This window comes from Rhipicephalus microplus, unplaced genomic scaffold (genome assembly GCF_043290135.1).
Source record: "Rhipicephalus microplus isolate Deutch F79 unplaced genomic scaffold, USDA_Rmic scaffold_75, whole genome shotgun sequence".
In the NCBI taxonomy this organism is placed as follows: Eukaryota; Metazoa; Arthropoda; class Arachnida; order Ixodida; family Ixodidae; genus Rhipicephalus; species Rhipicephalus microplus.
In genome coordinates this window covers 410,348-428,043 of record NW_027464648.1, presented here as the reverse complement: position 1 = coordinate 428,043, position 17,696 = coordinate 410,348, and the positions used below count along the sequence as shown (strand labels likewise).

Below are 17,696 nucleotides of genomic sequence, written 5' to 3'. Positions count from 1 at the left end.
TCCAATCTTCTCCGGTCTGCCTGGCAAAAATGTCGGAGACTGGCTCGACCACTATGACCGCGTAGGCGTCTACAACAACTGGAACGAGGCATCGAAATTAGCACGCGTCCAGTTTTACGTCTCTTAGGCTGCCAAGACATAGTTCCTAAATCATGAGAGCGACTTCCGCGATTGTTCTTCCTTCAAAGACCAGCTCCGACGTATTTTCGGCACACCGACCGTCCATTCAGAAGTCGCTCAGAAGAAACTGGCAGAACGCATTCAACATTGCGGTGAGGCCTACACTTCCTATATTGAGGATGTGCTTGCACTTTGCCACCATATCGACGACACCGTGCCAGAAGCTGATCGTGTCCGGTACCTTCAGAAGGGTATCGGACCTACCGCTTTAAACGCCCTCGCCGCGCACAACTCTTCGATGGTTTCCGACGTCGTCTCTGTATGCCAGCGGCTTGGTACCTTGCAGTCAATCTGCCTGCGACCCAACTTCTCTGAGAACCCCTTAGCAAACAATAAGGAGCTCCGATCCATCATTAAAGCCATAATTTGTGAGGAATTTCGAGCCTACAGTGTACCTTCTTCTAACAACGTTCCAAATGTCAGCATTTCAAAGCACCCACCATGCTCCACCTTGCCCCCAACTCGCTACGTACGCACAGTTTGCTTCAATTCAACCCTCGCCGTCTCAAGTATCACCACCTGTGCTGATCACCACCATCTCGCACATCTAGTCGCCCGTCCACTGAACCCTACATACCATTCATCCTGGCGGACCCACGGCCTATTTGCTACTACTGTGCAATTCGAGGACATATTTTCTGGTTCTGCCGACGTCGGCATCAAGATGAACGTCGTGGTTATGTCGCTTTTGAACGTGACGACACATGTGCTCGAGGTTACAACCGTTAAGCCTACAGTCCTTCCAACCACCGATTCCCGTCTACTGTGCGCATTTCAACACAACCAACAATACACGTGCGTCCCGACCACGCTCCCCTTCGCCACTCCGATGCTCTGTTTAAGCACTTCGGCATGTCGCTCAACTGCCTGCACAGCGATCGCAAAACTAAACAGTGCACAGTTTTTGGAGGGAAAACTGCATCGAGGCGAAATGACCCAATTCCTCCTGAACGACCGTTAAACATGTTATTTGTGACGGTGCATGGTGAGCGGGGGTTGGCTTTTTTGGACACGGGAGCAACTATTATAGTTACGCGTGCCGACTTGTGTTCTCGATTGCGGAAAGTGAAGACGCCCTACCTTAGATCATCTTTTATTGGGGCCAATGGAGCAATATTTAAACCATCGGCCCAATGTACAGTGCGTGTCTTCATTGATAGTATTCGTCATCACATCACCTTCGCTGTCTTAATTTCGTGTGCTCATAAACTTATTTTAGGTTGGGACATTCTCTCATCAGCATCTGCAATAATTTCTTGCCGTCAACGTGTAGTCCAGATGACCGAGACCGTTCACTGCAGTTAACGCGTCGACGAGAGATCACTGCATTTATTCACAGCTTCCGATTGCATACCTACTGCTCCCGGGTCAGGAGCAACTCATCACCATCACTGCTCTGAATATTACCAATGGTGACGTCCTTATCACCCCTTCCAGCCACTGTTTAGCTCGCGGCGTCATACTCCCCTCAATCCTGGTGCGGTTCAAAGACAGTGCTGCGATAATACTTGGCCCGAACCCGACTCTGGAGCTTGTCGTCCTACCTCAAGGTTCTGCAGTGTCGCGTTATGTGGATACCCAACCAATATCTTTGGTGTGTCTTAACGCTTTGCCAGCTGAACATAACAGGGCCAGTCTGTTACTTCCTTCTCCTTTGCTGCCGGGATAAATCCTGACCCTTCTGCTTCTCAACGCGAGGCGTTGCTAAATTCGCTAATGCAACTCCAGGCATCCTTCGACGCTAATGCTTCGGCACTAGGACAGACCATAGTTGCGCATAATTGCATCGACACTGAAGGTCAGTTTGTTGTACGCCGTCGTCTCTACCGAGTTTCGTTGGCCGAGTGCAAAATCATCGAGCAGAACGTGACCAATATGCTAAGAAGAACCATCATACGACCCTCTACCAGTTCTTGGTCATCACTCGTTGTGTTGGTACAAAATAAGAATAGATCAGTACGATTTTGTGTTGATTACCACGCGCTCAACAAGATTACCCGAAAGGATGTATATCCGATGCCCCGTGTCGATGGTGCACTTAACTCATTGCAAGGCGCCCAATACTCCTCCACCCTTGACCTTCGGTCAGGATATTGGCAAATTTTTATTGACGAAGCAGACAAAGAAAACACCGACTTTTCTACGCCGGACGGCCTTTACAAGTTTAACGGTATGCCATTCGGTCTATGTAATGCTCCCGCCACATTTGAAAGGATGATCGACACCGTTCATCGTGGCCTCAAGTGGAAATCTTGTCTATGCTACCTCGATGACATCGTCGTGTTTTCTTCCACTTTTGCTGATCATCTACAACGCCAAGATCAAGTGCTCACATGTCTCTCCAATGCTGGACTTCAACTAAACACAAAGAAGTGCCGTTTCGGCAACACAGCTATACAAGTTATGGGAAATCTCGTTAGTAAAGATAGCATCCAGCCCAATCCGGACAAAATTTCCGCAGTCCACAACTTTCCGCGACCCTTTCGTTCCAAAGAACTACGCAGTTTCCTTGGACTCGCATCGTACTTTCACCGATTCATTCGCAACTTTGCAACTATTGCCGCTCCTCTCCACAAGCTCCCTGCTAGTACCGATTTCTTCGAATGGAATGATAAATGTAAAGCCTCATTTCAAGAGCTCAAGCAGGCACTGACATCCCCACCGGTGCTTTGTTATTTCGATGACAAGTCACCTACGATATTACACACTGGCGCTAGTAGACAAAGAATCGGCGCCGTACTCCACCAGCGCGACCATGCTTTCGCGAGAAAGTTGTCGTGTATGCAAGCCACACTCTGACCTCTGCAGCGAAGAGGTACTCGATAACCGAACAAGAGTGCTTCACTGTTGTCTGGTCCATCCTAAAATTTTGTTCATATCTACACGGTCGACATTTTACTGTTTTGACAGACCACTATGCTCTTTGCTGGTTGTCCACAATTAAAAACTTGTCAGGACGACTTGGCTGCTGGATTCCCCGGTTACAATCATATGACTTTGACGTCATCTACAAGATCGGAAGACAACATCAAGAGGCCGACGCTTTGTCACGATGCCGTTTGCCGCAGTCTTCGGCGCACCTCACATCTTGTCAAATTGGCTATGCGGAGGACGCCTCGTCGACATCATTCATTTGTTTTCTACCTTCATCCACTCGTCCGTCAGTACTTACCACTCACCAGTGAGCTTGTTCTTATTGCACTGACCTCATCGGTCGGCTTACTGGTGTCTCATCTTCCCCAAATGCAGGCTCCGGAAACAACTCCGGCTATTCAAGTTGAAGGACGATGTGCTCTATCGATACATTTTCTGCCCTGAAGGTTACCGATGGGTTCCCGTCGTACCATGCGCACTACGCACTGAAGCTCTGCGCACTTCACATGACGACCAGACGTCAGGCCACTTGGGTTGCTACAAAACATACAAGCACATTCGCAGTCGATTCTTCTGGCCAGGTCTTTACACGGCAGTAGCTAAGTATATTGCCTCGTGCGCACTTTGCCAACACCGCAAGCCACCCACTACTGCTCCAGTCGGGACCCTACAACCACTTCCTTGCCCAGCAGAGCCGTTCTCTGTCATCGCAATTGACCTCTTTGGGCCCCTCCGAACTACATCAGAAGGCAAGAGATGGATCGTCACCGCGGTTGATCACTTGACCCGGTATGCTGAGATGGCCTCGATAACTTCCGGAACTGCTTCCGAAGTAGCAACTTTCTTCTTTAATGTTTTTTTACCTACGTCATGGAGCCTCTCGTGTTCTTTTGAGCGACCGGGGCAAGGTATTTCTTTCAAGTACGCTCAGTGAAGTTCATCAAGCACCAAAAGCAGTTCATAAAACAACGTCTAGCTATCACCCACAAACCAATGGCTTAACGAAAAGATTTCATCGCATGCTGTGCGACATGCTGTCCATGTATATCCGACCGGATCATCGCAACTGGGATGTCATTCTTCCCTTTGTCACGTATGCATATAATACGCCAGTTTAACGAACCACATTCACTCTCTATTTTTCCTAGTATACGGAAGCCAACCGACATCACCACTTGACGTTTCATTCTTTTCTGGTCCTGTCAACGCTTCACCATTCGTTTGCGACCAGTTTCTGTCCTGTGTTGCTCAATGCCGTCATCTTGTCCGTGTAAACACCGAAGCTAGCCGAGAAGATCGTAAACATCGTTAGGATGGCACTCATCGCGTCGTTATCTACCGCCCTGGCGACGATGTACTTCTGTGGACTCCTGCACGAACACCTGGCTTATGCGAGAAGCTTGATTCGCGCTATCTTGGCTCGTACAAAGTTGTCCAACAGACCTCACCGGTGAACTACCGTATCCCCCCTGTTCGTGCCCCCACTGACAAACGCTGCCGTGGGACAGAGATTGTGCACGCTTCGTGTCTCAAGCCCTATCGTATGTGTTCCACAGCGTGATTCGCGGCCAGGCTGGTCGCTTCCGTCGACGGGGGAAGTTAGTGTAAGAATTCATTGGACTTCATCTTCCTCATCTGTCGATAACCATAATATCGGTCTTCGCTTCGTTCCTCTTCATGCTCGGCGCCATCTTGCTGTTGCTTGAATAAAGCGTCAGCTGAACCGTGGTATTTCAATATAAATATATATATATATATATATATATATATATATATATATATATATATATATATATATATATATTTATATATATATATATATATATATATATATATATATATATATATATATATATATATAGTGGGAGTAATAATTCAATGGGCCAGTTAGTCTTCGTGAAGGTATGGGATATGGCACAACGGGAGCGTTGTCAACAACAAGACAAGGATAAACATATTAATTTCCCAACAGTTTCGGGAGGGGTCCCCTGATGAAGGGAGGACCCCTCCCGAAACTGTTGGGAAATCAATATATTTATCCTTGTTGACAACGCTCCCGTTGTGCCATATCCCATATATATATATATATATATATATATATATATATATATATATATATATATATATATATATATATATATATATATATATATATATATATATATATATATTAGTGCCTCACCATTGGCGTAGTCGCTGAAGTTCGTAACCATCTCCCGTTCCGACCAAGATGCAGTGGTAGCGTGGAGCTCGAACAGGTCGAACCAGTCCTGTACAGGTCCAAATTCTGTTGCTTTGGTGTACTTGGGGATGAGAAGGTCAGTAGATGGTTCTAACATGGTGCCGGTAATTGCATGCGCTCGAGATCACCTCTTTAGTGGTCGATATTCTGTCGAGGCGTATTGCCGGTGGCTTTATGAATGATGTGAAGCTGATGAGTGGCGGCCAGTTCTTCATCCTGTCAACTCGTGTGACGCTACGATGAATGGGGCACCACGTGGCCGGGCTCATACGTCATGTTTATTCCAAAAAGCACTTCCTCTTCCTCGGCTTCTCCTAATATATATATATATATATATATATATATATTGTTACGCCACGTATGTGCCGGACGAAGAAGGAAAAAGAAGCAAGGGGTGTGGAAGAAGAAGATCATCATCATCTGCCTGCGCCGATACGGCTCGTCCCTCGAACCGTGTATCAATAAACCCCCCAGACGCCTACTGAGGTCGTAACAGAGTGGTGGAAGGTGCTGGGTAAAGGAACCAACGACGGGACCGCTACCCCTCGGATTTCGCCGGAGTCGTCGCCTCGCCGGCCTGCCTCCTTCTTTGGCCATCATGCCTGACGAAACAGAAGCTCGGGAACCAGTCCCCAGCAGTTCTTGGCCGTATCACAGAGAGCCACGAACCTTCTCCGGGAGGGCCAATGACGACGTGGACTCATGGCTCAAACATTTCAAGCGAGTAAGCAACTGCAACAAATGGGATGCTGCCTCCCAACTGTCACGCGTTGTTTTCTACCTCACTGATGTTGCCCTCGTTTGGTATGAGAACCATGAAGATATTCTGACAACATGGGAACGCTTTGTTGAAGAAATCAAGAAGTGTTTCGGCAACTCAGCTGCAAAAAAGAAGCTTGCCGAGCAGAGTCTTGCAGCCGGAGGGCCCAGCGTGCTAGACGGCCTGACGGATCCCGAAGGTTGATAAGCCAGCACAAAGAATGATGATCCGTAACTACTTGGAAAGGACGACCGTATAGGTATGAGCGGAATCGCTGCACAGCGAAGACGAGTGCAAGGCATTCTTGTTCGGTCACAGTGTAATTGCGTTCCGGCTTACTTAAAGTACGACTGGCATATGCGATTACGTGTTCCACTTGATTACATCGCTGTATCAGGACTGCACCTATGCCAATGCCGCTTGCGTCGGTGTGAACTTCAGTCGCCGCAGAAGGATCGAAGTGCCGCAGGATAGGCTGCGACGTGAGCAAGAACTTCAGTTGGTTGAAAGAAGTTTCACAATCAGGAGTCCATTCAAAACTAGCACCTTGGCGGAGAAGACAGGTCAGTGGAAAGGCAACTTCTGCAAAGGCGGGAATAAATCGGCGAAAGTAAGAGCAGAGGCCCAAGAAGCTCCGAAGCTCCTTCACTGAGCCAGGTGGTTTAAAAGCTCTAACAGCCGCCGTCTTATTCGGGTCGGGCCTGATGCCATCCTTGTTGACGAGATGTCCCAGCACCAGTGTTTGTCGAGCTCCGAAATGACACTTCTTTGCATTAAGAACCAAGCCAGCATTTCGAATACATTTCAAAACCAGCTCTACCCTTTCGTTATGTTCACTGAATGTACGCCCGAAGATAACAACGTCGTCAAGATAACACATACAGATGTTCCACTTCAGGCCGCGCAGAATGGTGTCCATGAATCTTTCAAATGTAGCGGGCGCGTTACATAGACCAAAAGGCATCACGTTAAATTCATATAGTCCATCCGGAGTAACGAAAGCCGTCTTTTCTTTGTCCATTGAATGCACAGGTATTTGCCAATAGCCTGAGCGTAAGTCTATGGACGAAAAGTAGGATGCTGAATGGAGGCAGTCTAGAGCGTCATCAATGCGTGGGAGAGGGTAGACATCTCTCTTTGTGACGGAGTTTAGACGGCGATAGTCCACACAGAATCTCCAGGTACCATCCTTCTTTTTGACTAGAATCACGGGAGCCGCCCAAGGACTCGATGATTCTCGAATGACACCCTTCTGCAGCATATCACGCACTTGTTCATCAATTATCTTGCGCTCAGACGGCGACACTCGGTAGGGTTTCTGGCGGATGGGCTGTGCTGTTCCCGTGTTTATCCTGTGGAGAATCCGAGACGCGGGAATCGAGGGCGCATGGTCATGGGAAAAATCGAAAATCGCCACGTATTTCGACAAAACGTCCAGAAGCATGCGGCGTTTGTCAGTAGTAAGTGACTTGTCGATCATAGGTAAAAGTTTTGAATCGGCCGTAGAAGTATTGGCTGAGGCCCCACCTGGAGCATCACTGAGGGCAGCCACTGCCATCGGTGAGTATGTTTTGAACTTGGCAAGCTTCAGTCCTCCTGGTAGAACCACCGACTCAGCTGAACAGTTTACCGCCCATAGTCCTGTGCGTCCTTGAACGAGTGACACTATGCAATGCGGCACCAATGTGTTCTTCTTAATGCAACTGAGATGAAAGGGCTCCACTAATGCGTCGAACGCACTGTCACTGTTTTCAATGCGTGAAGAGTATACAGGAACACAGACTGCAGAGAATGCCGGCACAATGCTATCTTCACTGACCCGGAGCGCACCGTGCTCCCTGTCTGAATTCTCTAATAGTTCTCCAGGGGCAGCATCACATATGTACACCTCTCCATTTCTACAATCAACAGTGGCGCCACACATTCGAAGGAAGTCAATCCCCAGGATTATGTCGTGTGTGCTCCTTGGAAGAATCGTAAACTCTGTGACAAACACTTGATCACCCAAGCACACTTCTGCGGTACAGACACCAATGGGACACAGCGAGTTACCACCAACGCCACAGAATGTTGTTGCCTTCTCCCACAAAAACATCACCTTTTGTCCTAAACGGTGTTTAAAAGCAGCACTCATAATCGAAACTGTAGCACCAGTATCCACCAAAGCCATCGTACACACACCATCAACAAAAACTTCTACCTTGTTCTTGAACATCAACACAGACGGGGGTATTTCGTTTTCCAGCAAGTCACCAGCGACCTCACCCCCATCGGCCGCACTGTTTAGTTTTCCTGATGTGGTGACGATGGGCGGCGCCGTGGCGATGGAGACCGGTGGGATCGAGGCGCAGGAGGTGGCGTCACACTTCGATCAGAGGCAGGGGAGTTGTTGCGCCGGTGTCCGTGCCAGAAGCTGCTGCCGGGTCTTGAGTCGGTGGGCCAGTGTCCTTGAAAAGGTGGGACAGCAGGTTTATCGGTCAAGCTTGTCCACTGATCATAGCGTGGTATGCGCGAACGATCGCAATACCTCGATATGTGACCAGTCAGACCACAGTTGTAGCACACAGGCGCAGGACGAGGTCGTCGCCGTTCTTCGAAGTGTTCACGTCTGCGAGCGTTCGCGTAAGCCCGAGATTCAATGAAATCAGTTGTCGGTGGGTGGTATGGGCGTACGGAACGGAAACGTTGAGGGTACTGTGATCGCTCGTAAAAAACCGGACTTGACTGCTGAATACGCCGAGGCCCTGCAACCTCCGTTGCGTTGACGGATGGATGTTCATAAACTGTAAGCTGTGGGGCAGTGGTGTCCTGCGGGAAATAGGATGGAGACGTGGCAGCTGCCCGTTCACGTGTCATTTCGCCATGTCTGAGTAACTCTTCCCGAACAATTTGGCGGATGGTTGCCGAAAGGTCACCAGTTGAGGCCGCTTCTATGCTGGCTACTGAGGTGACATTTGCCAGACGACCAAACTTAGGCGCTATTCTGCGCTGCTTCAGGGTTTCAAACGTGCGGCAGTGCCGTACAACGTCAGACACTGAAGTCAGGCTTTCCCTGCTAATAAGGAAGTTGTAAACATCTTCTGCAATTCCCTTCAGCAAATGCCCCACCTTGTCCTCTTCCGACATGCTGGAATCGACTTCCCTACACAGCCTCAAAATCTCTTCAGTATACACGGTGCAGGTCTCACCGGATAGCTGGGCCCTCTGTGCAAGACTCTGCTCGGCAAGCTTCTTTTTTGCAGCTGAGTTGCCGAAACACTTCTTGATTTCTTCAACAAAGCGTTCCCATGTTGTCAGAATATCTTCATGGTTCTCATACCAAACGAGGGCAACATCAGTGAGGTAGAAAACAACGCGGACGCAGACTGCCTTTCAAGGATGCCAGTTGATGCTACAGTTTGCGACGCTGACGATTTCGATCATCTGATTGCGTCCGTAGCACCAGCGTTCCCGGATAAGGCCACCTTTGAAACTGAGCAGCGGAAGGACGTGAGTTTGAATCCGTTATTCGTGATCGCACAAGCATCCACTCCGGAAAGCCGCTTTTGCGTCCGTGATGGTCTACTGTACAAGAAATCCATCTCCGGCACCGGTTCCCGCTTCCTGCTGGTGGTTCCAGAGGCACTACGGTCATCTGTTTTGTACGCCATGCATGATGACGCCACTTCAGGTCACCTCGGAACGACGCGCACTCTTCATCGTACCCAGGAACGCTTCTACTGGCCACGTATGCGCCAGTCAGTTGAGTTGTACGTGGCCAGTTGTGCGCAATGCCAGGCGCACAAATCTCTCTCAGCAGCTCCGGCCGGACATCTACAACCTGTGACGCCTCCCAGTTCTCCGTTCGAACAAATTGGCATTGACCTTGTGGGCCCTTTTCCGCGTTCATCGAAAGGCAACAGATGGATTGTGGTATGTGCTGACCATCTTACTCGGTACTGCGAGACTGCTGCCCTGCCATCCGCGACTGCTGGTCAAGTGTCGTCCTTCCTTCTCCATTCCATCATACTCCGTCATGGGCCCCCTCGCGTCATCATAAGTGACCGTGGACGTCAATTCACGGCAGACGTTGTCGAACAACTTCTCCGTATGTGTGGCTCAGAGCTCAGACACTCGACGCCTTATCACCCGCAGACGAATGGTCTCGTCGAGCGAACAATTCGAACACTGGTGAATATGCTTTCTATGTACGTTGCTTCGAACCACAAGAACTGGGACGATGTCTTGCCGTTCGTCACATACGCGTTTAATACTTCCCAACATGAGACCACCGGCTACAGCCCGTTCTTCCTCCTCTATGTTCGACCCCCCCGTTATACTCTGGATACAATATTTTCCTTCTCTGATCGGGACCAATCAGAAATCTCCCTAGCAGAAACTCTTTGTCTCGCCGAAGAAGCTCGTCGTCTTGCTCGTTTACGTACAATAGCCTCGCAAGACAGATCGAAAGTTCGTTATGACAGCAAGCACCGGCAGGCCACATATATTCCGGGAGATCTCGTGTTGGTGTGGAAGCCTTTACGCAAACGTGGCTTGTGCCAAAAACTGCTCGCGCACTACATCGGACCTTTTGTTATCCTTGACCGCCTGAGCGCAGTCGACTACCGCATCGCACGTCTTACAGCTAGCGGGAGACGTTCCAGAAAGACAGAGGTCACGCATGTCGCTCGCCTGAAGCCTTTCAGTCAACGCGACACTGCATGAAACGCGCGGCGCGCTTTGTCTGCGAGGGGGGAAATGTTACGCCACGTATGTGCCGGACGAAGAAGGAAAAAGAAGCAAGGGGTGTGGAAGAAGAAGATCATCATCATCTGCCTGCGCCGATACGGCTCGTCCCTCGAACCGTGTATCAATAAACCCCCCAGACGCCTACTGAGGTCGTAACAATATATATATATATATATATATATATATATATATATATATAAATATATATATATATATATATATATATACATGTCTCGGTGCATAAGTAGCTCGGAAGCTTTGCTGTGGAACGAAAGGCCGTGACTTCAATCGCAGCCGCTCCAGTCGCAGTTAGAATGAGGCGAAATGATAGATACCCGTGTACTGTGTGATGTCTATGCACATTACAGAACAATCGGTGGTCGAAATTTCCTGAGTCCTCCCCTATGGCGCGTCTCATAAACAAACGGAGGTTTTGGGACGTAAAACTTCACATATTAGTGTTACTGTTTGGAAATCCTGCAACTGAGGTTGCAGTAAAGAAATGTGCTGTAAACATGAAAATTTCACGGAAACTAAAAGACGCAATACTGGCATTTCTCCAACGTTTTCATAGAGTAAATTCCGTGTTGCAATATCGCTTAACATACATACACATAGCCAAGAGAAGCTGCGTGATTGCTCGCACAATCGTTGTAAGTGTTGCACGTTGATGGCCCAGCAACATGTTCTACGTGTAAGCTAATGTAGAATACATAAGATCTTTCTTCTTGATTAATCCTGTCTAAAACAAATTGATTTTGACGCGAATCAGTGGTATTACTATTACTATGGTATAATCATATATTGATCATTTTGTTAGATATGTTTTTATATTCATAATTATATTTCGCAGAACTGCCTTCGCCACCATCACCATGCGGCACTACGTATCCAGGTAAGAATTCAAGCAGTTAGAAGAAGACATATGGCTATTTCGGTGGCCCGTGGTGTTCACTTCACAATATAACTGAGCTGTACCCTATATTTAAGAAAACATCTAGGAAGAAACAATGAGAGAGCTCTGTTCCCAATTTGTGCCCATGCCAAATTGTGCCCATGCCGAATTGTGCCCATCTAATCGTTCTAGGTGCTCAAGAAACGTTGACGAAAAGATAATAATGTCATCCATCTAGCACAGGCAACTTTTTCATTTCAGACCACGCAGCATGGTATCTATCATGCGCTTAAAAGTCGCGGGTGTGTTGCAGAGCCCGAAAAACATCACGTTTGATTCATATAGCCCGTCGGGGGTTGCGAACACCGTTTTCTCCTTATCGTCTTGATGCATGGGAATCTGCCAGTATCCAGAACGCAAGTCGATGCTTGAAAAGAATTTAGCGCCTTGTAGGGAATCAAGGGCGTCCTCAATGCGTGACTAAGGGTACACGTACTTGCGTGTGATCTTATCGAGCCTGGTAGTCCACGCAAAAACGCACAAAGCCGTCCTTTTGACGGACCAAAACAATAGCAGACGACCTAGGGCTAGATAAAAGATGGATGACTTCCTGTTTAGGCATGTCAGCAAGGTTTTCTGCCATAATTTTTCTTTCAGCTAGAGACACGCGGTAGGGTCGGTGGTGTACGATAAATGTGTCAACTGTTTGAATTCGATGTGCTGTAGTATTAGTGCGATCCAGCTTAGACGAGCAAATATCGAAAGAATTTGCGTGTGTCTGTAACAATGCGAGCAGCTGCTGCTACTTTGACTTTGTCAAGGCACTGCTAATAGCGGTGGTAATGGAGGAGGAAGAAACATGCTCACCAAGAAAATTGTCTTTGCATGCGATGACCTGAAGTGGCATGACAAATACAGGCTCGAAGTCGGCAACACGGGCCACAGTAGTGCCCTGTGGCAGTAAGATTTTTACCGGTGTAGAGTTTACAGTGGTGACAAGTGCAGAGCCATTACAAACCTAAACGACATCGGACCGAAGAACTATGATTTTACGAATGCAAAGTGGTGACGGTGAGACCAATACATCACCGTGACAGATGTCGTTGGACGTAATGCTGACAATTTACTCTTGTAGCGGTCGAAGTTCGATGTCTTTCGCAGCGACCAGACGAAGTGGTTTCTGATTGTCGTCGTCAAGCATGCAATCGGTGTCAGTGAGGTGAACGACGCGTTGTCCATAACAAATAGCCGCGGAAACAGATGATAGAAAATCCCACCCTAAAATTAGTTGGGGTGAACAGCGGTACAGGAGAGCAAAGTGGACACGATGGCGGATGCCGTCGATGAAAACACGCACAGTACTAAACGCGGAAAGACGAATGACGTTCTCTGGGCAAAAAATAACGTGGGACCATCATCAAGCGTCATTACTTTCCCTAAATGTTCACACAAATCAGCACTTGTCACGGAAAATGTCGCACCTGTGTCCACCAAAGCATCGACTCGCACTCCTTCCACTTCCACAGAAACCATGTTACACGGACCTGATGGAGGAATTTTAGTTCTAATTCCGAATGCAGTTTTTTCTCCACAAACTGCAACATTTAGTTTTCCGAATGAATATCAGAGGAGAATGAGGCGGACCGAAGTGGAGAAGTGGAACGGTGGAAGGGCGAAGGCGAGTGGCGTCTCGTGTTTCGGCTGTTCCGCGGTGCAGTCGATGCCGGAGGAGATGCGGACCAGTGCGGGCGAGACGAATAACGCCGACCTTGATAAGACGCCCCAATGTACAAATCCCGTTCGCGCATGTCGTTCCGACGGTCATCTTGCTGGCACTTTCGGCAGAAACGAGATATGTGGCCGTGATAGCCACAGCAGTATCAGATAGGGTGGGACGAGTGCCACGGTAGGGAGTAGAAGGCGTTCGAGGCACCTGGAGATAGCGCGGTCAGGTGGAACGAAGAAGGGTCAGGGGATGTGGAATGGTAGTTCACCGGGGGAGTGGCAGCAACAGACGCGTAGGATGGCAGCGGCATTGTCTCGTATGCGTCGCTGGAAGACACGGCAGCAACTTGAGGGTAGGTGGATGTGGGGCGAGAAGCAGGTGGCTGTACGGGTGCAGCACCGGTCAGGGATGTAAGTTTCTCCCTGGTGATGTCATGCAAAGGCGCTCCTGAAGACTGCGTAGGACGCGGTGTGAGAAGTGTGAAGCCCATAGACCACAATTCTTCGCGTCTGAGTAGAACGCAGTGTAGGAGGCGGGAAGCCCATAGACCGCAATTCTTCGCGTATAATGTCCCGGATTAGATCACGCAGATGGCCATGAGACGTGGAGTGGTGGTCGCCGATGTCCGGTTGGAGACAAACGAAGTCCAGCGCATCAAAGCGCTGTCATGTCGTCACGACATCAGCGATGGTAGCTGGGTTTTGCACAGCGAGGGCATTAAAGGCAACAGGGCCAATGCCTTTCAATATATGACGCACTTTGTCCGATTCCGGCATCGATTGATTGACACACCAGCACAGTGCGAGGACATCCTCGATGTAAGAAGTGTACGATTCACCGGGATGTTGTCGGCGAGTATCGAGTGTCCTCCTCGCGATGGCGGATCGTATGTCCGGTGTCCAAAAAACGTGTCGCAGCTGTTGCTGGAAGGTAGCCCAGTCGGGTAAGCCAAATACGTGGTGAAAATACCATGTCTTTGCCACTCCGGTGAAATAAAAAGGCAGGTAACGTAGTTTAGCGGCCTCGTCCCACCTATTAGCGTCACTTACGCGGTCGTAGTCATCGAGCCAGTCTTCTACGTCTTCTCCACGAATACCAGCAAAGAGCGGGGGTTCCCACTGATGTTCGTGTATGTAAGTAGGAGGGGCGGCTTGCGGTGGTGCGTGGTTGATGACATCAGCGCCGGCAGGCTCGGTCTGGGACATGCTGCCTGAGAGTGGGTGAAAGTGGCGGCTTAAATGAAGCTCCAGGGGTAGAGTGGGCTGCGGGAGGTCACAGGACCAAAACTTCACCTCCACGACGTGTGAAGTCGTGGTAGTCCTAGTTGCGTCAGCGTTCATTTGAGGAAAGACCTCGCAAAACGAGCAGACAGAGCCAGTATACAGACGATGACAATGATGATGACACAGAGTGGCAATGAGGACAAAGAGACAAGCGTATATATATATATATATATATATATATATATATATATATATATATATATATATATATATATATATATATATATATATATATATATATATATATATATATATATATATATAGTCTAGTAGATCCTCCGTGAGCGGTCACAACGTGGTTTATTTCGACGTTTCGGCCTAGAGTCTGGCCTTCATCAGGAATATATATATATATATATTGTGAGAATTCATTGTACGTAGTCCCTTTGTCACGGAGATATATATATATTTATATATATATATATATATATATATATATATATATATATATATATGATAAAACGCTACTGACAAAGATGAATGGAACACATAGTGCACAGAACGGGCGCTATCTCGATATGGAAAACTGATTCCACAAAACCAAAGCAGAAAAACAATGCCGGGCATATCAGACATGGACATAAGTGAGGCTGTAATGCAAGTCATTTGGCAGAAACACGGAATGGAGACTTACAAAGAACTTCAGCTTAAATTGATGAAAACGAAGCGAGCGATGGAGCGCGAAATCATAGGGGTACCCTTAAGAGACAAGCGCATGCAGTGCAGAGTCGGTTAGGGAACAAACAGGAGTTAAAGATATCATAGTTGAAATCAAGAAGAAGAAATGGACATGGGCTGGGCACGAAGCGCCTAGGCAGGATAACCGCTGGTCATTAAAGGTAACTGACCTGGTTCCCAGAGAAGGAAAGCAGATGAGGGGGAGAGAAAGTTAGGTGAGCGGATGAGATTCAGAAGATTGCGGGTATAAAGTTGCATGCAGCAGCAAGCACAGCATCAAATTGTCTGGCGGAACACGTGAGGGGTCTTTGTCTTGCAGTGGGCGTAGTTAGGCTGCTGTTCCAGATGGTGATGATGAAGCGTTTTGGTATCAAACCCTACGCTTATTAGACATATTTAGATATATGTCTAACTCACAGCCAGTGGTTCTCACTTCACTACCTTCAATTTCTTCTTAACAAAGGGTTGATTTTATAGATTGTTTACTTTTCTGTAGCTGAAAAGACCATGGTAATACCATATCATTTGCCAGCATTGTTCAAGGCGTAGTAAACTTTATGGCTATGAAAAAATTAAAACTTTACCGTATTTTATTAACATCACTGATGGCGTAAGAACGATTTTTGGTTTTCGCCCATTTGAACAGCCTTTCACTGTAACAAGCCAGAAATAAAGCCGCGAAATGTGCATTTCCTACAAGTTGATTCTGTGAACAGAAACTACGTTCAGAACCGTCCATGTGATACCTAGCAATAGCTTACCTTTAGGGTAGGGAATGCACTTGCGTTTGTGACAACTTTTGAGTGTCTTGAATGAAGTAGTAGGAGTGGTTTCTGGCACCTAAGAAGGTAACACCAAAAACATTACGGACTTAAAATAAAGCTATAGGTGTAAAATCTGTAACTTGTTCTTGATAAAAGTATAAAGTTCAGCTCGAGTCCACATTCATGAAAGACCTTCTAGGCATTACTCTCCTTTCTTGTCATAACAAAAAAACACAAGACAGTCGTGAACACAACAAAAGATGGAACAAACTAATATTTAGATTACCTTGTCGTTTTCTGCTGACACGGCTAAAATAAAGGTCAATTAAGACTTAAGTCATCTTCATTTCAGCCGTGACATTATATAACGGGAGATTATGACGTAGCTTCTAAGCAACATTCAAAACCGGTCAGAGACGCAGATCATTTTTCATTTACGTCTTAATTCGCGTCAACGAATACACATTGCGCCTAAGAAAAATAGAGTTCTCCACATCTGCTCCAACTGAAATGAGATGAATGAGCACAGAGAGCTTCTTTTTATTTCTGTGCGATGCATAAGGCTATCATAGATGAAAAGGGTGGCAACAGAGTGTTTTTGAGCATTCGCCTAATTAAATTGTTTCCACGAATTCCGCTTTCTGAAGACTACCGGAAATATTCTCACTTCTTAACGATCTTTCTTATTTATAATAATCGACTCACATTTTGCTAGAACGTACACGTCTTCTCCAAGATGTTTAAAGACGTTTACTATTGTTTCAATTTAGAAGTTTTGTAAATTTGCACTGACCATACAGCATTTTACTTCCGCAACAAAGACAACCACCCTGATGCCACACCCAAAATCAGTGGCATCAAGAGAGAGCGTTTCTACAGTGAATGTGTCTTTTATGGTATTGGCCGAACCAAGACAACTAAACAGGAGTCAGTTAAGCAGCGCAGTGAACACAAAATATAAACATACAGGAGAGAATGCTGTGTAACAGCGAAATATAGCTTTATTCCTATTCTACAGGCTAACACTATTTCTGTATAACATATTCATTAATTCATCCAGGAGAAACAAAATACTTGAGCTGAAAACTTAACAATATTTGGGTAAAGAACAGCAATACACTACCACATTCATTTCTTCGTGCAAGTGACCGGGCCTTGATTTCGCAGTCTGTTTATGCATGCTAATTTTTATTTTCTCTGCATTAAGTGGCACTTGGTGCAGCTATGTATTGATCTGTAAAGCAGATGAATTCCGGCATACTCGGATAAAATATGGTGTATATATCTACTTTCACATCTACTTTCATGTATATATATATATATATATATATATATATATATATATATATATATATATTTATATATATATATATATATATATATATATATATATATTTAAATATATATATATATATATATATATATATATATATATATATATATATATATATATATATATATATATATATATATATATATATATGTAAGTAGATGTGCTTTCACATAACAACTGTTTATTCTGCCGAGGTTTCGACGGGAACCCCGTCTTTTTCGTGCCTTGAAAAA

At 46.7% G+C, this 17,696-nt stretch overlaps 1 protein-coding gene across 3 annotated transcripts in view; it reads left to right on the top strand.

Moving 5' to 3' along the window:
• LOC142790166 (uncharacterized) overlaps positions 1–17,696 on the top strand; it is a 73,239-nt gene that overhangs the window by 39,414 nt on the left and 16,129 nt on the right. For all 3 annotated transcript variants that reach the window (XM_075885168.1, XM_075885166.1, XM_075885167.1), the window contains exon 5: positions 11,638–11,679. In XM_075885168.1, the coding sequence (XP_075741283.1) occupies positions 11,638–11,679 (42 nt within the window). The remainder of the gene's footprint in view (positions 1–11,637; positions 11,680–17,696) is intronic.